At 37.7% G+C, this 23052-nt stretch overlaps 1 protein-coding gene across 2 annotated transcripts in view; it reads left to right on the forward strand.

Annotated features, from left to right (window-relative positions):
• LOC130682133 (probable ubiquitin carboxyl-terminal hydrolase FAF-X) overlaps nt 1-23052 on the forward strand; it is a 164592-nt gene that overhangs the window by 17902 nt on the left and 123638 nt on the right. For both annotated transcript variants that reach the window (XM_057496276.1, XM_057496275.1), the window contains exons 6-10: nt 4572-4687; nt 4851-5102; nt 5177-5315; nt 7127-7279; nt 17679-17783. In XM_057496276.1, coding sequence (XP_057352259.1) covers nt 4572-4687; nt 4851-5102; nt 5177-5315; nt 7127-7279; nt 17679-17783 — 765 coding nt within the window. The remainder of the gene's footprint in view (nt 1-4571; nt 4688-4850; nt 5103-5176; nt 5316-7126; nt 7280-17678; nt 17784-23052) is intronic.

A 23052-nucleotide genomic window follows, 5' to 3' on the forward strand; every position in this document is an offset into this window, starting at 1 on the left:
AGAGGTGACATATCTTCAAATTAGAGATTTTGTTTTCTTTGGGTACTTTCCTACACACGGAATTACTATTTCTAGTGTTTGTTTCTTGAGGAATCCCCATATTGCTTCCCACAACAGTTGTACCACCTGTTGACATTTCCACCAAGAGTGAAGGAGGTTCCCATTTTTCCACATAATCGCCAACACTTGTTACTTCTTGTCTTTTGGAGAGTGCCCGTTCTAATTGGTGTAAGGTGATATCTCATTGTGGTTTTTATTAGCGTTTCCCATATGTTTAGTGATGTGGAGCATCTTTTTCTTGTGCCTGTTGGTGAAGTGCCAGCTCGGTTCTTCAACCAGTTTTTTGATCAGGGTATTTGTTTTTTGGTTGTTGAAGCATGTGAATAATGTGTTAGTCCCTTATTGGATGAAACATTTATGAATATAGTCTCTCCGTACTGTAGGTTGCCTTTTCTACTAATGGTGTCCTTTGCTGTATAGAAGCTTTTTAGTTTGATATGTTGTCCCATTTATTCATTTTTTCTTTTGTTTCCCTTGCCTGAGGAGGTGTGCTCAGAAAAAAGTTGGTCATGTGTATATTCAAGAGATTTTTACCTATGATTTCTTGTATGAGTGTTATAGTTTCATGACTTATATCCAGGTCTCTGATCCATTTCGAGATTAGTTTTGTGTATGAGTTAGACAGTAATCAGGTTTCATCCTCCTACATGTAGTTCTCCAGTTTTGCCAACACCAGTTGTTGAAGAGGCTGCCATTTCCCTATTATCTATCAAAGGCTCCTTTATCATTTATTTATTGGGCATGTATGTGTGGATTTATATGTGGACTCTCTATTCTGTCCCATTGATCTATGGGTCTGTTCTTGTGCCAGTACCAAATTGTCTTAATTACTGTGGCTTTGTAGTAGAGCTTGAAATTGGGGAGTGTAATCCCTCCCCCCAAATTTATTCTTTCTCCTCAGGATTCTTTTGGCTATTTGGGGTCTTTTGTGGTTCCCTGTGAATTTTAGAACTAGTTTGTTATATTTGTTGAAGAATTCTGTTGGTATTTTGATGGTGATTACATTGAATCTGAGATTGCTTTAGGCAGGATGGCCATCTTGACAATATTAATTCTTCTTATCCATGAGCATGGGATGCATTTCCATTTACTGCTATTTAAAGAAGTTTAATTTCTCTCAAGAGTGTCTTATAGTTATCAGGGTGTAGGTCTTTAACCTCCTTGGTTAGGTTTATTCCTAGGTATTTTATTGATGCTGCTGTAAATGGAGTTGATTTCCTGATTTCTTTTTCTGCTCGTTCATTGTTAGTAGTACACAGGAGTGCAGCAGATTTCTGTGTATTAATTTTGTATCCTGCAACTTTGCTGAATTCAGTTAATTCTAGTAGTTTTGGAATAGAGTCTTTAGGGTTTTTTATGTACGCTGTCATGTCATCTGCAGACAGTGACAGTTAAACTTCTTGATCTGTCCCTTGGAGTGAGTGGTGTGTTGAAGTCTCCTAGAATGAATGCATTGCATTCTATTTCACAGGACCTTTAATTCTGTTAGTATTTGTCTGACATACGTAGATACTCCTGCGATGGGTGCATAGATGTTTATCATGGTTACATCCTGTTGTTGGACTGCCCCCTTTATCATTATGTAATGACCTTCTTTGTCTCTTGCTACGGTCTTGGTTTTGAAGTCAATTTTGTCTGATACAAGTACTGCAACTACTGCTTTTTCCTCCCTATTCGTTGCATGAAATACCTTTTGCCATCCCTTCACTTTCAGTCTGTATGGCTTTGAGTTTGAAGTGAGTCTCTTGTAGGCAGCATATAGACAGGTCTTTTTTTTTTTCTCTATTCAGTGACTTAGTGTCTATTGATTGGTGCATTCAGAACATTTACAGTTACGGTGATTATTAGTAGGTATGTACTCTTTGCCATTGCAGGCTTTAAATTCATGGTTATCAAAGGTTCAGGGGTAGCCTCTTTAATATGTAACAGTCTAACAACTTAACTTGCTTATTATGCCATAACAAACACAGTCTAAAAGTTGTTTTTCTTTTTCTCCCTTCTCTTTCTTCCTCCTCTACACTTTATGTATTAGGATTCTGTACACTCTGTGTGTAACCTTTGACCAGCTTTGTGGGCAGTTGATTTAATTTTGCATTGGCTTAGTAATTAATGATCTACTGCCATTACTGTGGTTTTATTTTCCCTGGTAACAGCTATTTAGCCTTAGCGGTACTTCCATCTAGAGCAGTGCCTCCAAAATACACTGTAGAGATGGTTTGTAGGAGGTACATTCCCTCAACTTCTGCTAATCTAAAGATTGCTGGATCCCTGCTTCAAATTTAAATGATAATCTTGCCAGGTAGAGTATTCTTGGTTAGAGGCTTGGCTGTTTTATTGCCTTAAATATGCGATGCCATTCCCTTCTGGCCTGAAAAGTTTCTATTGAGAAGCCTGATGATGGCCTGATGGATTTTCCTTTGTATGTGATCTTTTGTCTCTCTCTGGCTGCGTTTAATACTCTGTCCTTATTCTTGATCGTTGCCATTTTAATTATATGCTTTGGTGTTGTCTTCCTTGGGTGCCTTGGTTGGGACATCTGTGCACTCCCATGGCCTGAGAGACTGTTCTTCCCCAGACTGGAGAGTTTTTAAGCAGTTATTTCCTCAAAGTTATTCTTTTGGTACCCCTGAAATGCGAATATTACTTGATTGGTCGCACAGATCTCTTCGTATTCTTTCATTCCGAGAGGTCCCTTCTTTCTGTTTTTGGATTCATTGTTTTCCTGTTCTCTGATTTCTATTTCATTTACCATTTTCTCTGCCTCATCTGATCTTCTTTTCAACCCCATTGTATGTTTGATTTCAGATACTGTATTTTTTCAAAGTTTCTGTGTCTTCCTTGACGTGTTGCCTGAGGTCTTGAGTATTTTTCTGTAGCTCTGTGTGCATGTTGATGATTTTTATTTTGAAAACTTTACCAAGAATATTCGTGATTTCAGTTTCATTTATCCCTCTTTCTGGTGTTTGCGGGATTTTGGTTTGTACAAGGATCTTTTGCCACTTCATATTTCTGACAAATAATAGGGAAGAAAAACTATGTATATGCCCTGTCCTCTAGTGTCCCGAAGCTCTAGTCTGTGGAGCTGCCCAGGATCTGGAGTGTTGGCCGGGCTTGAGGTGATCAAGCCAGTGCCTGCCGGGAGGTAAGAGCTCTTTTCTGCTTCCCAGCTGCGGTGCCTGCCTGCACTGCCAGGGCCAGTGGGAAGAGCACTCTGGGAGCATCTTTGCGTTATACCCCTGTAGCTGTTAAGGCCTCCGGCTGGCCTGGCATGACGGCAGGGGCTACAGGTTCGCAAACCAAAGCCCAGAGGAAGGAGCATCAGGCTGTGTATCAGAGTGGGGGCCTCAGCACTGCATTGCCAGCCAGGCGGATGGAGCTGGTGAAGCTCCTAAAAGTCCCCAACCTGCTGGGCTGAGTGTGCTGGGACTATTTTGTTCACTTCTCCTTTCTCCTGTACAGTAAGCTCTGTGCAATCATTGCCCCTTTAGCAGCCCTCCCGCTGTTGGGACATCTTTCTAAGTGCCTGCCTTTCTTTTGCTTCAGAGTGGTCTGTTTGGGTACCTGTTCTCCACAAGTGGCTAGAATCTCAGTGTCTCTAAGTATTCCACCTCTGTTTGCTTTCCAACCCCACTAAATCTCCAGAGCTCCTTGTGATGGGTGTTCACGCTCCCAGGAGAGATCTCCAGGGGTGGATATTTAGCAGTCCTGGGCTTCTACTCCCTGCCCCATTTTTTTTTCCCTCCCACCTGTGAGCTGGGGTGGGGGATGGGCTTGGATCCTGCCATATCACAACTTTGCTACTTTACCTTTCCTTAAGGTCCCCTTTTTTTCCCCAGTTGGAGGGCCATCAGTTGCAGTCTTTGTTCTGATCTCTCTTTTCAGAATTAGTTGTTATTTGCTGTATTTCTGTGTTACATGTGGTTTTACAGGGAGGTTTTTGCCTAACTTCTCTCACCACCTTTTCCCCTTTCTCAGATAAAGGCTTCCTTCCCTTCAATTCTTTTTGTTTTTAAGGGTGGAAATTATTTCTGCTTAAGATTGGTAATAAAATGCTTATGTTCCCTTTTTTTCTTTTTATTTCCTCCTAAAACCTGGCTTTTTAGAAGATAAGACTTAAAACATCTTTTAGGGGCACCTATGTATTCGATTTTTATTTTTATATACCTTTAAAATTCACTTACATTCTTACACATGGAAACATGTTCAACTGAACACCCTTTCCTAATTTCTTTTCAGCAGATATACAGGGTAAATAACAAATAGTATCCGTGTCCCTATGAACTACTATGTATTTGCAACCTGTGTTGCTTCTGGCTTAAGGGAAAGAAAGAAAATACATTAGGAAAACAATAAATCTTTGAAAATATATGTTTGTTTTGTACTCTATTTAAACATTCTTTCAAACAGTTTACTGAACTTCCTTTTTTTGACTGACTTCAAACACATTTCAATAGCACGTTTGAAATTTTTTTCTGATGGAAAGAACTAACTTATCATTACCTGCATTACAGGGTTGGCTAGTGGACCTCATCAATAAATTTGGCACATTAAATGGATTCCAGATTTTGCATGATCGTTTTATTAGTGGAGCAACATTAAATGTTCAAATAATTGCAGCTCTTATTAAGTAAGTTATTTTAAAAGTAGTAATCATTGTAGTATAAAGATTTTACTGCTTTAAAAACTGACTCAGTTTTCTAGTTCCTTCTTATTTTTAACTGGTAAGTTAATGTTTATTTAAGCATTGAACTTGTGGATATTGCAAAAGTTGTGTGTTTTTCCTTATTTAGACCATTTGGACAGTGCTGTGAGTTTCTCAGTCAGCGTACAGTGAAAAAGTACTTCATTCCAGTTATAGAAAGAGTTCCACAGTTTTTAGAAAATTTAACTGATGAAGAACTGAAAAAAGAAGCAAAGAATAAAACCAAAAATGATGCCCTTTCAGTGATTATTAAGTCTCTGAGGAATTTAGCTTCAAGGATTCCAGGAGAAGAGGAAACTGTAAAAAATTTAGATATTTTTAGGTTGAGAATGATACTCAGGTAAGATGCTCTCCCTTTAAATAATCATTTGCTTGATTTCTCATAGTAATACTTCTTCCAAATTTCTCTTGCAGACAGTTGGAGATATGTTCTTTTAATGGAAAGATGAATGCCCTGGATGAAATTAACAAGGTCATATCTAGTGTGATATATTACAGTGGCCGACATTGTAATCCTGAGGAGGAAGAGTGGCTGACTGCTGAGAGAATGGCAGTAAGCTCCTTTGCTTTTTTTATAAGTAAGAATCTATTGAAGGAAAATTAGTACCAGTTAATTCTAGGAGCAACAATAACAAAAACTTTAAAATTGGAAGATTGATTCATGACCATTATATCCTAAAACTTACCTTGTAATAGTAGTAAAAAATGATTTGTTTGAAGTGATACAGTAATGCCCTGCGTCTTCAGTAACTATATCATCCTAAGTACAGATGGTCATTGTTCTTCTAGTTTAGTGTTTTGTTAGATATTAAATAAATAAGAGGTAATATTTATAGGGATTAAATCTGGAATCTGGTGAATGAATTGGCATGATGGTAATATGCCAATTTAGAAGTTTTAAATTGGAGGTTATACTAAAGAAGTAATGTTTTATATAATACTAAGAACTTTTCAAACCATTTACATTTTGATATTGAAAGGAAATTATTTACCATATAGATCATTATACATGTTGGTGTTGAAAAATGTATAACATACGGTAGTAGGTTACTCAGTAATTTCTTTCTCGTGTGTCTTGTATGCCAGCCTTGTGGGTGCCTCTATGAAGAATAATTTCTGCCTTAATGGAGTCTTCAGTTTAATGGTGGAAATGACCAAACATAAAAAGCATTTTGAGGAAACTCGGTTGATACTGAGAAAATAGTCAATAACCTACACCTAGGCTCTGACTCAGTGTTGGTGGTCAGGGTTACATGTATGCAGTTTGCCCACTTTGTGGAATGTCAGGCAAAGAACTACTCAAAAATGCCTGCTAGTCCTTGACAGAAAATAGTGTTCAGACAATTTTTAACCAATTTGTATTGTTGTGGCATTTTTACAAAAGAATCTCGTAGGACAGATTCACATACAACATGGTTCTCTACAGATAGTTTGAGATGTTACTGCAGTAATATGGGGACATGTTTGTATCTGAAAAATTAACTTTTGTGTAACAGTTTATTGTAATGTTTATTTATTTTTGCATTAAAAAATAAGCACATCAAATTGGTTTATAATTTATAAAATATAGCACATCATAGGAGCATTAATGTGCAAATTAGAATTCTGTGTAATTACTGTAAATTGAATGCTTTTCTCTAAAACAACATTTAAACACATAGTTGTCCCTAGAATAATGCTGGATTTCGCTTTTGATTGCAGAACTTAATTTTGAATAGCCCTTCTCAATAACAAACACATATGTTAGGTTATGATTAACACATACTTTAAGTGTTTTTTCAAATTATCACAGGTCTCTAGAATATTTTCAGCATGTTAATTGAAAAAAATCTGCATATCAGTGGATGCAGTTAGTTCAAATCCGTGTTGTTCATGGGTTAACTATATTTTAGTTATAATGTATGAACATAAATGTAATTTGAGCTTTTGAATTTCCATTGATGTTTCTTAGAAGTCTGAATTACTCAGTTTTCTATTCATTGAGATGTATTTGACGTAATAGCACTATATTAGTTACTCAACATAAGGTGTGCAGCGACGGTTTGATTTTCATACATTTTCATATGATTACCACAAGTTTAGTTAATAACATTCATTATCTCATAGATACAAAAAGAGAAAAATGTTTTTTCCTTGTGATGAGAGAAGTGTAAGAATCTGTTGTATTAAAGATTTTCAAATATTTCATACAGCAGTGTTAACTACAGTGAGCAATCTGTACTTTACATTCTCACTACTTATTTATCTTATAACAGGAAGTTCGTACCTTTTAACACATTTATTCAATTCCCCCATCCTCATAGTTTGCGTTTTATAAAAGCTTTTCAGTTTCTGTTATGAAACAAATTTTTATATTATATTTAGGAATGGATACAACAGAACAATATTTTATCCATAGTTTTGCGAGATAGTCTTCATCAGCCTCAGTATGTAGGAAAGCTAGAGAAGATTCTGCGTTTTGTGACAAAAGAAAAGGCTCTTACCTTGCAGGATCTTGATAATATCTGGGCCACACAGGTAAGGAATTTAAGAGGATAGCTATTTTATTGTTGTAAGGAAAATACTAAAAGTTTACTCCCTATAGTAGTCATTACGCAGTAGTCTGTTAATTTGTATTACTTTAGTTTAAACTCTTGATCTATACAGAAATCCTGCCAATAATTGAAATACAGTTTTGCTGGAGTCCAGCTCCAGTGAGTCCAGGAGTCCCTGAAGGATGGACGGCATCGGTGACTAACGGAAATAAATGACACAGGCACTAGCAAAAGCTGAGCCTGGCCTTTACTGACAAGTAGCACTTTGATCATATACTCTTTGATTACATAAAGTACAGATATTAATCATTTAATTGACACACAGCACGGTGACATGCGTTTGGAGACTGAGATTACATCATGTGGCAGGTCTTAGCAGTTAACTTGTTTCTGCGTAAGCTTTGTTCTTAGTTATTGTGGCCAGAAAATCTTAACAAAGATCAGGTAGGTGCCAGACTCTTGGTTTCTTCACAGATGACTACCTAAAGGTCACTATTCTCTTATTTTTATGTAGGGCCTTCATTCTTCTGTACATATACTCCCATTCTTCATCTCTGGTAGGAAAGAAGGAGGCTCTTTCTAAAAGAACACGACTTTTTTTGGCAGGCAGGGACAAAGTTTATGGACTGTGTGTCTCAGACCCATTTTCAGTAAGACCTACAGTGGAGATTTTTCTGATGTGGAGTTAGGTGATGCGCTGTTCTCATTTGTTTTGTAGCTTGCCAGGTTGTTCTCTGGCTGGCTCACCACAGAATATCATTTGTTCTCTGTACCCAGCTGTTGCCATTAATCTTTGAATATGTTATTTGGAGGCCACATAGGGGTGGGGGAAGGAACCTCAACCCAGGTAAATTTCCCATATCTTTTTCCCATAAACTTGGGTTCAGTTCTCGTGGGGTCTCACTTTCCCATCATCGGGGGTAGTCACAGGGACAGTAGTGGTTTTTTCCTATTTCCTTTAGGGCCAGTACCTAAAATTTTCAGGGAGAATTAGATATGGCCTCTTCCCTGAAGGGGCAGTTTGAATTAAAACCATAATAAACAAATTTATTAGGAGAGGGACATTTTCAGCAGGAGGGATATTGGGTTGCTCCTCTGGGAAGGCCACTGTGCAGTCCCTTCCATCCGACTTCTTGGACTGTGTCATCAGACTGGCGGTTCGGACCGCCTCCCAGTACAGTTTATGTAACAATTATATTAGTTTGAGATGAACACCTTAGAGATTCATCAGTTATCTGCATTACTCCATGCTCACAGTGTTAAGTGTAGCTTTTACCCCACAAAGATACTGTAATATAGTATGTAGTACTTAACGCTAATACCTTCATCATGATTAATTTTATAACTGGAAGGTTGCACCTCTTTTTTTGATTGAAGTTCATTCATAATAAAGTTTTGAGTCAGTTTCAGGTGTACTGTATAGTAATTTGATAGTTAAATACATTATTAAATGGTCGTTCCCAATAAGTGAGTTGATATCTGTCAACATAGATACTGCAGTATCATTGACTATATTCTGTGTGCTGAGTGTTCATCCTCATCACTCAAATACATTGTAATTGAGATGATGGAGATTTTGTGTCTCTCTATCCCCTTCACCTCTTTCACCCAACACCATTTATTCAAGAGACTGATGGTCTTTTCCTTTCTGAATACACTTGTCATATATTAATTGACCACATTACTGTTGATTTATATCTGGACTCTCCGTTTGCCTGTAAACGTATTCTTGTCCCAGTAGAAAAGTGTATTCATTACTCTAGTTTTGTGGAAGAGTTTGAAATCAGGAAGCGTGACACCTCCGACTTTGTTCTTCTTCTCCAAGGTTTCATTGGCTATTCAGGGATTTTTGTAGTTCCATGCAAATTTAGGATTATTTCCTCTAGTTTCATGAAAAATACCATTGGTATTTTGATAAGGATTGTGTTGGAATTACTGCTTTGGGCAGGACTTTTACAGTATTCTTTCTGTGCACATGGACTAGCTTTCCATTTATTTGTGTTGTCTTCATTTTCTTACATCAGTGTTTTATAACTTCATAACTTTTAGCTTCATGGGTAGACTTATTACTAGGTATTTAATTCTTTTGGATGCATTGATATTTGGGATTTTAATTTCTCTTTCTGCTATTTTGTCATTTGTATATAGAAACTCAACAGATTTCTATATTGTGTATCCTGTGACATTACTGAAATTATTTATTAATAAGCTAGTAGTTTTATGGTAGGGTTGGGGTATTTACAAGCTTCAGTATACAGAGTAATGTCATCTGCAAATATTGACAGTTTTACTTTTTCCTTATCTATTTGGATGCCTTTAATATCTTCTTGTCTAATTGACATGGCTACAGTTCCAGTACTATGTTGAATAAAAGTGGTGAGAGTGGGCATCCTTGTCCTCAATATGTGGATATCGAACCCTCCAGCATGCCTTGGATAAACTGTACATGATGGTGGTAGATGACCTTCTTAATGTATTTTTTTTTTGCTATCATTAATCTACAATTACATGAGGAACATTCTGTTTACTAGGCTCCCTTCTTCACCAAGTTCCCCCGCACAAACCCCATTACAGTCACTGTCCATCAGCGTAGTAAGATGCTGTAGAACCACTACTTGTTGCACAGCCCTCCCCGTGCCCTGACCGTCACATTATACATGCTATTCGTAATGCCCCCTGTCTTTCCCCTCCCAGTCATTCCTCTCTTCCTACCCACACTCCCCAGTCCCTTTCCCTTTGGTAACTGTTAGTCAATTCTTGGGTTCTGTGTTTCTGCTGTTGTTTTGTTCCTTACTTTTTTTCTTTGGTCTTAAACTCCACAGATGAGTGAAATGTTTTGATACTTGTCTTTCTCTGCCTGGCTTATTTCACTGAGCATAATACCCTCCAGCTCCATCCATGTTGTTGCAAATGGCAGGATTTGTTTTCTTGTTATGGCTGTATAATATTGCATTGTGTATATGTACCACATCTTTATCCGTTCATCTACTGGTGGACACTTAGGTTGCTTCCATTTCTTCACTGTTGTAAATAGAGCTCTGATAAAAATAGGGGTGCATATGTCTTTTTCAGACTGGGCTGCTACATTCTTAGGATAAATTCCTAAGAGTGGAATTTCTGGGTCAAAGGGTATTTCTATTTTGAATCTTTTTGAGTTATCTCCATACTGCCTTCCACAATGGTTGAACTAAATTACATTGCCAGCAGCAGTGCAGGACGGTTCCCCTTTCTCCCCAACCTCGCCAACATTCGTTGTTGTTGGTTTTTTGGATGGTAGTCATCGTAACTGGTGTGAGGTGATGATATTTCATTGTGGTTTTAATTTGCATTTCTCTGGTGACTAGCGATGTGGAGCATCTTTTCACGTGTCTGTTGACCCTCTGAGTTTCTGCTTTGGAGACCTGTTCAGATCCTCTGCCCATTTTTTATTGGATTATTTGCTTTTCGTTGTGGTGCGTGAGCTCATTATATCTTTTGGATGTCAACCCTTTATCAGATCTGTCATTTATGAATATATTTTCCCATACTTCTCAGCTTGATATAGTCTCACTTGTTCATTTTTGCTTTTGTTTCCCTTTCCGGGGAGATATGTTCATGAAAAAGTTGCTCACTTTTATGCCCAAGAGATTTCTGCCTGTGTTTTTTTCTTAGAGTTCTATGGTTTTATGGCTTACATTCAGGTCTTTAATCCATTCCGAATTTACTTTTATGTATGGGGTTAGACAGTGATCCAGTTTCATTCCCTTACATGTAGCTGTTCAGCTTTGCCAACACCAGCTGTTGAAGAGGCTGTCATCTCCCCATTGTATGTCCATGGCTCCTTTATCTTATATTAATTGACAATGTATGTTTGGGTTAATCTCTGGAGTCTGTATCCCGTTCCATTTGGGAAGCAAGATCCCCCCCCACACACACTTATTTTTCTTCTCAGGATTGCTTTGGCTATCTGGGGACTTTTGTGCTTCCATATGAATTTTAGAACTATTTGTTCCAGTTCGTTGAAGAAGGCTGTTGGTTTTTTGATAGGGATTGCATTGAATCTGTATGTTGCTTTAGGCAGGATGGCCATTTTGACAATATTAATCTTTCCTAGACAAGTGCATGGGATGAGGTTCCATTGTTAATTTCTCTGAAGAGTGTCCTGTAGTTTTCATGCTATAGGTCTTTCACTTCCTTGGTTAAGTTTATACTAGGTAAATTTTTTCTTTTTGATGCAATTGTGAATGGAACTGTTTTCCTGATTTCTGTTTCTGCTATTTCATTATTAGTGTATAGGAAAGCAACAGATTATTTTGTGTCCTGCAACTTTGCTGAATTCAGATATTAGTTGTAGTAGTTCTGGAGTGGAGTTTTTAGGGGTTTTTATTTACAATATCATGTCATCTGCAAATAGTGACAGTTTGACTCCTTCTTTCCCAATCTGGATTCTTTGTATTTCTTTGTTTTGTCTGATTGTTATGGCCAGGACCTCCAGTACTGTGTTGAATGTCAGTGGGTAAAGTGGGCATCCCTGTGTTGTTGCCCATCTATTTCAGCTTTTCACTGTTAAGTATGATGTTGGCTGTGGGCTTATCATATATGGCTTTTATTGTGTTGAGGAACTTGCCCTGTTATACCGATTTTCTTGAGAGTTTTTGTCGTGAATGGATGTTGAGTTTTGTCAAATGCTCTTTCAGCTTCCATCAAAATGATCATGCTTTTTATCCTTCTTTTTGTTTCTGTGGTGGGTGATGTTGATAGACTTTCGAACGTTGTACCATCCTTGCATCCCTGAGATGATTCCCACTTGGTCGTGCTGTATGATCCTCTCGATGTATTTTTGAATTCTATTTGGTAATATTTTGTTGAGTATTTTTGCAGGTATGTTCATTGGGGATATGGTGTATAATTTTCTTCTTCTTTGCGGTGTTTGCTTGGTTGTGTGATTAGAGTGATTCGGTCTTCACAGACTGAGTTTGGAAGTATTCTGTCCTCTTCTATTTTTGGGAAAACTTTAAGGGGAATGGGTATTATGACTTCTCTGCATGTCTGATAAACTTGTGAGGTAAATCTATCTGGCCCAGGGGTTTTGTTCTTGGGTCGTTTTTTTGATGGCTGTTTCAATTTCTTTGCTGGTAAGTGGTCTGTTTAGACTTTCTCTTTCTTCCTTGGTCAGTCTTGGAAGGTTGTATTTTTCTAGGAAGTTGTCCATTTTTCTAGCTTTTCCTGCTTGTTAACATACAGATAGATTCTCATAGTATCCTCTAATGATTCTTTGTATTTCTGTGGGATCCGTCATGATTTTTCCTTTCTTGTTTCTGATTCTGTTTATATGTGTAGATTCTCTTTTTTTCTCTTAATAAGGCTGGCTAGGGGCTTACCTATTTTGTTTATTTTCTCAAAGAACCAGCCTTGGTTTCATTGATTTTTTTCCTATTGTTTTTATTCTTCTCAATTTTATTTATTTCTTCTCTGATCTTTATTATGTCACTCCTTCTGCTGACTTTGGGCCTCATTTGTTCTTCTTTTTCCAATTTTAATAATTGTTACTTTCAACTCTTCATTTGGGATTGTTTTTCCTTCTTTAAAGTGGCCTGGATTGCTATATTATTTCCTCTTAGAACTGCCTTCTGTTTGTCCCACAGAAATTGAGGCTTTGTGCTGTTTTTTGTCATTTGTCTCCATACATTACTTGATCTCTATTTTAATTTGGTCATTGATCGAGTGATTACTTAGGAGCATGTTGTTAAGCCTTCATGTGTTTGTGAGCCTTTTTGTTTTCTTTGTGCAGTTTATTTCTAGTTGTATACCTTTGTTGTCTGACAAGTTGGTTGTTAGAATTTCAGTCTTTTTTAATGTACTTTGGCTCTTTTTGTTAATCTGGCCTAGTATGTGGTCTATTCTGGTAAATGTTCCATGAGAAGAATGTGTATCCTGCTGCTTTTGAGTGTAGAGTTCTGTAGACGTCTGTTAGGTCTATCAGCTGTTCTAGTGTGTTGTTCAGCACCTCTGTGTCCTACTTATTTTCTGTCTGGTGGAACTGTCCTTTGGAGTGAGTGGTGTGTTGAAGTCTCCTCAAATGAATGCATTGCATTCTATTTCCTCCCTTAATTCTGTTAGTATTTGTTTCACATATGTTTGTGGTCCTCTATTGGGTGCATGTATGTTTATAATGGTTATATCCTCTTGATGGAGTGCCCCCTTTATCATTACGTAATGTCCTTCTTTATCTCTTGTTACTTTCTTTGTTTTGAGGTCTATTTTGTGTGATACTGTACTGCAATACCTGTTTTGTTCTCTCTGTTGTTTGTATGAAATATCTTCTTCCATCCCTTGACTTTTAGTCTGTGTATGTCTTTGGGTTTTCAGGGGATTTTCATAAGCAGTATGTAGATGGTTCTGGCTGTTTTATCCATTCTCTTACTCTTTGTCTTTTGATTGGTGCACTCAGTCAATTAATATTTAGGGTCATTACTGAAAGACATGTACTTATAGCCATTGTAGGCTTTAGATCTGTGGTTACCAAAGGTTCAAGGGTAGCTTCTTTGCTATCTACCTGTCTGCCTTAACTTGCTTATTAAGCTGTTATAGACATAGTCTGATGGTTCTTGATTCCTCCCTTCTTACTCCTCATCCTCCATTCTTTATGTGTTAGGTGTTTTATTCTGTACTCTATTGTATTTCCTTTGCCTGCATTTGTGAGTCGATGATTTTATCTTTTGCCTTTACTTAGTATTTGTTTGGTGTACTTTCTTTGCTGTGATTTTATTTTCTCTGGTGACATCTTGTTAGCCTTAGGAGTGCTTCCATCGAGAGCAGTCCCTTTAAAATATCCTGTAGACGTGGTTTCAGCAGGCAGATTCCCTCAGCTTTTTCTTGTCTGGGAATTGTTTAATCCGTCCTTCATATTTAAATGATAATCGTGCTGGATACAGTATTCTTGACTCTAGGCCATTCTGTTTCATTACACTACATGTGTCATGCCATTCTCTTCTGGCCGGTAAGGTTTCTGTTGAAAAGTCTGATGATGGCCTGATGGGTTTTCCTTTGTAGGTGACCTTTTTTCTCTCTCTGGCTGCCTTTAATACTCTGTCCTTGTCCTTGATCTTTGTCATTTTAATTATTATGTGTCTTGGTGTTGTCTCTCTTGGGTCCCTTGTTTTGGGAGTTCTCTGTGCTTCCATGCTCTCAGAGACTATTTTGTCTCCCAGTTTGGGGAAGTTCTCAGCAATTATTTCTTCAAAGACACTTTATTTCCCTTTTCTCTCTCTGCGTCTTTGGGTACCCCTTTAATGCAAACATTGTTCCGTTTGGCTTGATCACACAGTACTCTTAATGTTCTTTCATTCCTGGAGATCCTTTTATCTCTCTCAGCCTCACCTTCTCTGTCTTCCTGTCCTCTGATTTCTATTCCATTAATGGCCTCTTGCACCTCATCCACTCTACTCTGAAGTCCTCCCAGAGATTCTTTTATTTCCGTATTCTACCTCCTAACGTGATCCTTTAGCTCCTGCATATTTCTCTACAGCTCCATCAGCATGGTTATGACCTTTATTTTGAATTCTTCTTCAGGAAGATTTGTTAAATCTATGTCCCCAGGCTCCCTCTCAGGGGTCGTCTTGGTAATTCTGGACTGGATCAAATTATTCTGCCTTTTCATGGCTGTTGAGGTAGTCATAGGCAGTTGGCGTGTTTGTGAGCTGGGAGAACAACGTCCCTTTCTGCGTCTTGCCGTCCTCCGCTGCCTGTGCCAGTTACCCGCACACGGGAAGCAGCTTCCAGTTTTATTTCCTGAGCCGCTGCGGGCGGGGCAGCTTTCAGTGCAGCCGTGATCCCCGCGGGGAGAGGCAGGCCCGCTGGGTGTGCTCTCCTGCAAGAACGGCGACCCTTCGCATCCTGTCCCGGCTTCCTCTGTCTGTGCTGGGCTGCCAAGCACAGGTGTGGCCTCTGAGTCTGGCTCGGGCAGCTGCAGGGGAGGGTCTGGGCATTTTCTGTGGGCGCGGCCGCTCCCAAGCCACGCTCCTGCTGTGGTGCAGCCGTGCAGGGGGGTAATGGTCAGGAGGGTCTTTATCAGCATGAGGGGCTACAGAGCTTCACTGCCACCCAGGGGTTTAGGGCGCCTGGAGTTCCCTGGGATTCCCAGCTGGTGGTCTGAGTGCTGGGATGCTTCTGTCCAGCTGTGAGGCCCCTGTCTGTTTAAGACTTTCAAAAAGCACTCGCTTTTCTTTTGTCCCAGTGGTGCCAGCTGTGGGGACCTGCTCGCAGCTTTTCCTCTTTCGTTTTGCTAATACCCAGAACACCATTCAGTGTGTGTCTGCCCTCCCAATGTGGCTGACTAGGGCTGGGTGTTTAGCAGGCCTTGTCTTCCACCCCCTTCCCGCTCCGACTCCTCTCCTTCCACCGGTGGGCTTGTGTGGGGAGAGCGCTCGTGTCCCGCCGGGCCGCGACTTGTGTCTTACCCCTTTCATGAGGTGCTGAGTTCTCGCAGATGTAGATGTAGCCTGACTGTGGTACTGTATCTTCTCGTCTCTCTTTTAGGATTAGTTATATTTGTTGTATTTTCAAAAACGTGTACGGTTTTTGGGAGGAGATTTCTGCTGCCCTATTCACGCTGCCTTCTTGGCTTCGACCCTCATTTGGTTCTTTTTTATCTTGTTGTTTTGTTTCAAGCCTATTCTTTATCTCCTCATTCAGTTTTCACTGTCTGTGTTTGGTTCTGAGTTAATAGAAAGCATCTCCAGTTGCAGGATAGTCCTCGTGCAGGGAAGGTCCCCTGAGCAAACTGCGGGTGCCTAGTGGTTTTAACTGGCTGGCTGTAGGCCTACTGAGCATGAGATGGGGGTGTCCTGATGTCAGGACTCTCAGTGCTTGTTGAAGGAGAACATGGTTGCAGGGGTCCAATCAGAGGGCTTCCTTAGTAGCTGCTGATGGAGTTCACTCTTTCAGGCCCAGGTACAGTCTCCCAGAAAGCCCTGCCTCTAGCTACTATTTTCTTGCATTGGGTGGAGCAGTGGCATGACCATGTTCTCCATGGGTTTGTGGTGACTGGCCCACTCTGCTAGTGCAATCTCAAGTCCAGGTATGGCCTCCAGGGAAGCCTCACTTCTGTGGCTACTGGCTTTAGAGTTTTCATTCATCAGCATTGAGCACACAGAGGTAAGTGGCTCTAGGGAAGCCTCGCTTCTGCAGTTACCGTGGCAGCGCCCACAGTGCAGCCCTGGCAAGATGCACTCTCCACTGCGTCTGGGTGTGGGTAGGGTCTGGGAAACCACCTAGACTGAATCTTGAAACTGTGGATGCCCCAGCCCTACTCCCCCACACCACTTTTGATGTGGGGAAGCAGTGCTAACAGTGACACTCACCAGATCTGATCCAGAGAGAATTTCACGCATTCTTCCACCAAACAGCAGGTGCTTTTCGTTCACTGGATTGGGGTTTTTTTTGCTTATCCTCTAGATGAACTTGAAATGTGACATCTTTCTGTGCCTCAGGACAGGGTTTGTGCCCAGTCCTCTGCGGGTCATTGCCACGGGGGTGAGGTTCCCTGCGTTACCATGTGTTCCTCTCTCCCGCTGTTTGTATTTGATTTTTCTGCCCCTGTTGTGGTGAAGCTGCTCACTTAGCCAGTCCTCCATACTTCCTGAAATTGAACCGCTCTGTATGTAGGTGAAGATTCAGTGTGAAGGTAGAAGAAGTAGATTCAAGGTCTCTCTGTGACACTATCTTCCCAGAAATCACTACAAAGAGTATTTTTAAGTGAAATGAATTTCCTCCATCCTGACACTCATCGTTAAAGGCTTAAGGAATGTATGTAGTATATATAGATTATAGCAATTACAAAGTGGTTATTTTTCTATTACAGTCCTGGAGTGAGAATACTGCTGTATTATAAATACTTACAGATTTTAACTTTTCACATGAACAGATAACCTTTGTTTTCAGAACTGCTAATGCATATTTATTTATCTTAATGGCAGGTGTTTTGGTGCATTGCTGATGAACTATGATTAAGCTGTAGGTTAAAAAGCTTTTTAATTTTTTAAGTAAAACCAATTAAATATTCTTGCCCTTATTTAACAGTTTTAAGTGTTCAGCTTATGTCAGTGCATTATTTTGCCTTATTGTCTCTTAATTTTTAAAAAAGGAGTCTATAATAAACTCTTACCTGAATTCTTAAAGTACATTGCTCTTCATATGAAGAAATTGAGTATATAAGGAGTAGAAGAGACAGCTCTGAAGCATTAAAAATACTAGAAATTCTGTTAAAATCTCACATGAAAGAGTTACGAATACTTCATTAATTAGTAGACATTAACACAGTAAAGCTCCTATTGGTTTTATTGGAATTCAAGTGTTACACGATTTGTTTGCCTTTACTTATCGTGGTTTTGTTTTTTCAATAGGCAGGGAAACATGAAGCCATTGTGAAGAATGTACATGACCTACTGGCAAAGTTGGCTGGGAATTTTTCTCCAGAACAACTTGATCATCTTTTTGATTGCTTTAAGGTTGTAGTTTTAAATAATGAAGAACTACCATATAATTTTAAGTAGAATTCATTAAGCAGACATATCGTGTGTTTAGTTAAACCAATAATCTCTCGTGAAGACTTGGTTGTTGTGTATTACCAGCACAAAGACAGAATCATAAACATTTTTCATTCAGGTTACTTTAAATTCTTATGGCAATGATTCATTTTTACTTTTGATTAAAATAAACTGTAGAAAAACATGGAAATGTTTCTTTTAGTGGAAAGGGACATCTGATACAAATACAGAGTGAGGAAGAATGGTCTTTGGGGTAATGTACTCAGACATATAGAGGCCAGAGTCAGAAAAAAGTCCAAGAGTCTCTGAGGTCACATTTGCATTGATATAAGGGGCCAATAGCCTTTTCTTTTTTTAAATTTTAACTCTTTTTTAACTCTCTCTGATTGTTAAGATTTGGACAATTTGTGGATCAAGAACATAAAATTATATGTCATTGCTCATGAATCTCTGTAACCGTAGGCATTAGAATCACTATGATTTTTGTTGAAATAACAATTACATTGCTGTTGGCAATTTAAGTTTGTGCAGTCACATGAGAAAAGTTTGGCATTATCTCTTAGCATGTATGTTCTTGTGTCCTATTACAAAACTGTTAGATTTCTGAATATATACCTTGATGAACTTACATTATATGTACCAGGGTACATGTTCAGTAGTTTCTATCGGTGAGTTTTTTGTATGAACCCCAAACTGAAAGGAACTCAGATGTCTGTAAGTAATGATATAGTGTAATGTAATAATGGAATGCTACCAACCATGAAAATTAATACTGAATAGCAACTCAGCAAATGAAAGAATCTTAGTACATGTGATGAAATCTTTACATATATTTTAATCCTCTGGGGTTTATGATAGGTAGGCAAGGAAATCAATATTGGGAAGTTATTGTGTATCTCTAAATGTTAATTTCTGAGATAACTTCTGAAATGGTGTATCAGTAATGGCCATAAGGACAGAAGGAGTGAGTGGTGGCAAGTCCTCCTCTTTGTATGTCAGAAATTCTCAAGATGGTATAAGTATAACCTTAATAAAAATTCCATTATCTGTTCATGCCCTTTTGTCTTACCAATTGTTGAATACGTATTATTAAGTAAGCATCATATTTTTTTGATATCGTTAATGTACAATTACTTGAACATTATGGTTGCTAGACTCCCCCTATTATCAAGTCCCCCCCACATACCCCATTACAGTCACTGTCCATCAGCGTAGTAGGATGCTAGAGAATCACTACTTGTCTTCTCTGTATATACTGCCTTTCCCTTGTCCCCCCTGCTACATTATGTGTAAGCATTTTATTTTTAAGTGTTGATAAATCTGGTGATTCATACTACCAAATAAATGTTTTATTGTGTAGATACGACACATCTTACCCATTCATCAGCTGATCAATATTTGGGTATTTTCCATTTTTTGGTAATTATAAAGAATGGTGTGAATGTTACTGTACACATTTTTGTGTGGACATAGGTCCTCAGTTCTCTTGGAGATATAATAGTAGAATTGCTAGATCATGTAGTAACTAAACAGAATATTTTTGAGGAATTGCTAAGCTCTTTTCCAAGCTGCTGGTCTCATTTTACATTCCCAACAGTGTATGACGGTTTCAGTTTTTTCTCATCATTGACAATGCTTGTTATTGTCGTTTTTATTTTTACCATCCTCATGAAGTAGAACAGCTACCTCATTGTAGTTTAGATTTGCTTTTCGTTAAAGGCTGGTGATGTTAAATATATTATGTGTTTATTAGTTATTTGAAAGTCATCTCTGACAAATTCCAGTCCAAATCATTTAGTTATTTCTTTTTATTTTTTATTCAAAACAATCCTTTATACATTCTGTATACAAATCCCTTATATCATGATTTGCGATATTATCCTTTACAGGTTAGGTTACAAAGTGTCTTTCCACTTTCTTTATGTTCTTTTCATTACATAAGTTAAAACTTCTTTTTCAGGTGAATTTCACGTAACATAAACTTAACCATTTTAAAATGTACAATTCAGTATAATTTAGTACATTCAGTGTTGTGTGAGCACTCTTCTTTTGTCAAGTTCTAAAATGTTTTCATCACCCCAGCCATTTATCTTTCCACCCTTTCTTTTCCTGCTCATGGAAAAAAAGCAATCTGCTTTCCATCACTGAAAATAGAACGTTTTCATTTTCATGAAAACGAATTAAATTTCTTTTCAATCTGTATTTTTTTGGTCACTTGTGCTTTAGTTTCATATTTAAGATGCCATTGCCTATAGCTTCACAGACTTTAAAAGGTGTTTTCTAATAAGTGGTTTTAGCTTTTACATTTAGGTCTATATTCCATTTTTAATTAATTTCTTGGATATGTCATGTGAATATCCTTTTGCATGTGAATATATTCAGGTATCCCAGCAACATTTGTTTAAACAGACTATTCTTACAAGAACTTCCCATCTAAAGTCAGTTAATCATAGTTACAAGGGTTTTATTTCTGGGTTTTTTTGTTATGTTTTTTCTGTTTTTTCTTATTCTATTTTAACACTAATCTCTGTGTTATGATTTTAGCACCACACTGATTCAGTTACATAACTGTAGAACGTTTTCAAGGTAGGAAGTGTTTCTTCTCTTTATTCAAGTTTATTCTCATGAATAAAACATTAAAAGAAACGAGTAAATGATTTTGGATAGGAACTTTTTCAGAGATGACACTCAAACTTTTCCTTTTTAAGTCCATTTTGCCTAGTGTAGGTCTTTTGACTTTGTATTTTTTTAAATTAGCTTGTCAACTTCTGCACAGAGGTTAGGTGGGATATTTAGAATAAGATTTTTGGAAATTAGCTTGCATTGTATTGCCATTGTAGTAATAGTAGTCTTCCAGCTCATGAATATGCACAATTTTTGCATTTATTTAGAGGTGTTTTTCCATTTACTTAGGACTTCAATTTCTTTCAGCAATGCCTTTTTAGAATTCACCCCATTTTTGTTAAATTTCTAGTGAAGTAATTTACTGTTTTTGATGTTACCTGTAAGTGGAAGTAGTTTCTTCAGTCTTAAACTGTTCTTACTCTGTATATAGAAAACACACCCCTTACAAAGAAATATTGTTGATTTTTTAAAAATTCATTTTGTGTCCTGCAACCATTATATTTACTACTTCTGATAGATTTTTTTTGAATGGATTCCCTAGATTTTCAATGTGCAAGATCAAATCATTAGCGAATAGAAAGTTTTACTCCCTCCTTTCCAGTCTGGACACCCTTTTGTTTTCCCTTGCCTGATTATCCTGACTAGAACATAATAGCACATTGTTGAAAGAAGTAGCAAAGTGGGCGTTCTTGATGTTAGTCAGAAAGCTGACAGTCTTTTGCCGTTAGTTATAATGTTAGTTGTGGGGGCTTTGTAGATGTCATTTATCAGATTTAGGAAATTCCCTTCTGTACCTAATTTATTATTTTAATCATGAAAAAGTGTTGCATTTAGTCAGTTGCCTTTCTGTATCTACTGTGATGTATGGACTTTTTGTCTTTGTCCTATGTTTACATTGATCTTTGTATATTCAAAGTGTTACACTTCTGGAATAAATCTTACTTGTTGTGATGCATAATCCTCTTCTGTGTTGGTGGATTTAATTTGTGAGTAATTTATTGAGGGCATATTTAGATTTTTAAGAAACTGTCAAACTGTTCAGCAGAGTAGCTATAATATCGCACCCATATTATGAATGATCCATTTTCTCCACATCTTTCTGAGAATTTGAGGTTGTCGCCCTTTTTTTCTTTATTCTCATAGATGAGTTAGAAATGTCATAGTTAAATTATATTTCCTTAACGGCCAGTATGTTAAAATACTTCCTTACTGTGTGCTGAATCTTTAGTGAAATACTTCTGCATGTCATTTTCCTGTTTTCTAATTGGGTTGCTTCTTTACTCACTGTTGAATTTACAGAGGTCTTATTCTATTCCAAGGCCTAGTTGTTCATTAGATACCTGGTATGCAAATATTTTTTCGCAGTCCTTAGGTTGTGTTTTCATCCTCAAGATCTTTTTCCAGCAAAAGTTCTTAATTTTAAGGAAGTTTAATTTATATCCCCTTACGTTATGTTAGAGGATCACACTTCTGGTGTCACAACTAAGAATTTACAGCCTTCCTGTAAATACCAAAGAATTTCCCCTATGTTGTTTTTCCTGAAAGTATTGCCGTTTTACAGTTTAATATGATTGATTATGAACTGGTTTTGTTTATATGTAAGACTTAGGTTGCAGTTCATTTTGTTAGTCCCCTATGTATCTGTAGTTGTTATAGTACCATTTAGTGAAAAGCTTTCATTGCACCTGTGTTTATTTACCTGTGCACCTTTGTCAAATGTTAACTGAGCGTGTTTGTATGGAACTATTTCTGGGTTCTTTGTTTTGTTTCATACGTCTGTCTCCATACCACGTGGGTCCTGTACAATGTTAAAGGGAAGTAGGTAAAGCAGACGTCTTTTTTGTCTTAGGGAGATTGAAAGCATTGGTGTTTCACTATTGAAAATAATGTTAGCTGTATTTTTTTTATGGATGCCTTTCATCAGATTGAGGAAGTTCCCATCCATTTGTATTTTATGAGAGTTTTTGTCATGAGCGGTTTTGTCAGATTTCTTTTTTCTACATTGATAGAAGTGATTGTATCATTTTTTTATTTTCGCTGCTAATGCAGTGGATTGTACTAATTGTTTTTCAATTACGGAATCAGTATTGCATCCCTGGAATAAGCCACTCTTGGTCATGCTGCATTATTTTTATATGATGTTGAGTTCTGTTTACTAACATTTTGTTATGGACTTTTACATGTGTATTCATGAGAGGCACAGTCTGTAGTTTTCTTTTTTTGTGTTTAAGTGAAGAAGTGTTTTTTTCCTCTTACATTTCTGGGAGAAATTATGAGCAACAGTGTTACTTCTTTAAGTGTCAAGTAGAATTTTTCAGTAGAGCTACCTGTTACTGGTGATTTTGTTTCCGGGAGTTTTAAAATCATGCATTTAATTTCCTTAGTAGTGCTAGTTCTACAGTTGTCTTGTATTGGTTGATATGTCATAACTGTGTTTTCCAGTGATGTGATTGATTTCATGTAAATTGACAGTTACAGTTGTTGGGTTCTTTCCAGCACTCACTCCCTATTATCTTACCATATCTGCCACAGTCTATAGGGGCATATCTCTTGTTTCATTCTTGATTTTGTTACTTGTGTTATCTCTGTTTTTTACTTTGTTTTT

Source organism: Manis pentadactyla, chromosome Y, assembly GCF_030020395.1.
Source record: "Manis pentadactyla isolate mManPen7 chromosome Y, mManPen7.hap1, whole genome shotgun sequence".
Lineage (NCBI taxonomy): Eukaryota > Metazoa > Chordata > Mammalia > Pholidota > Manidae > Manis > Manis pentadactyla.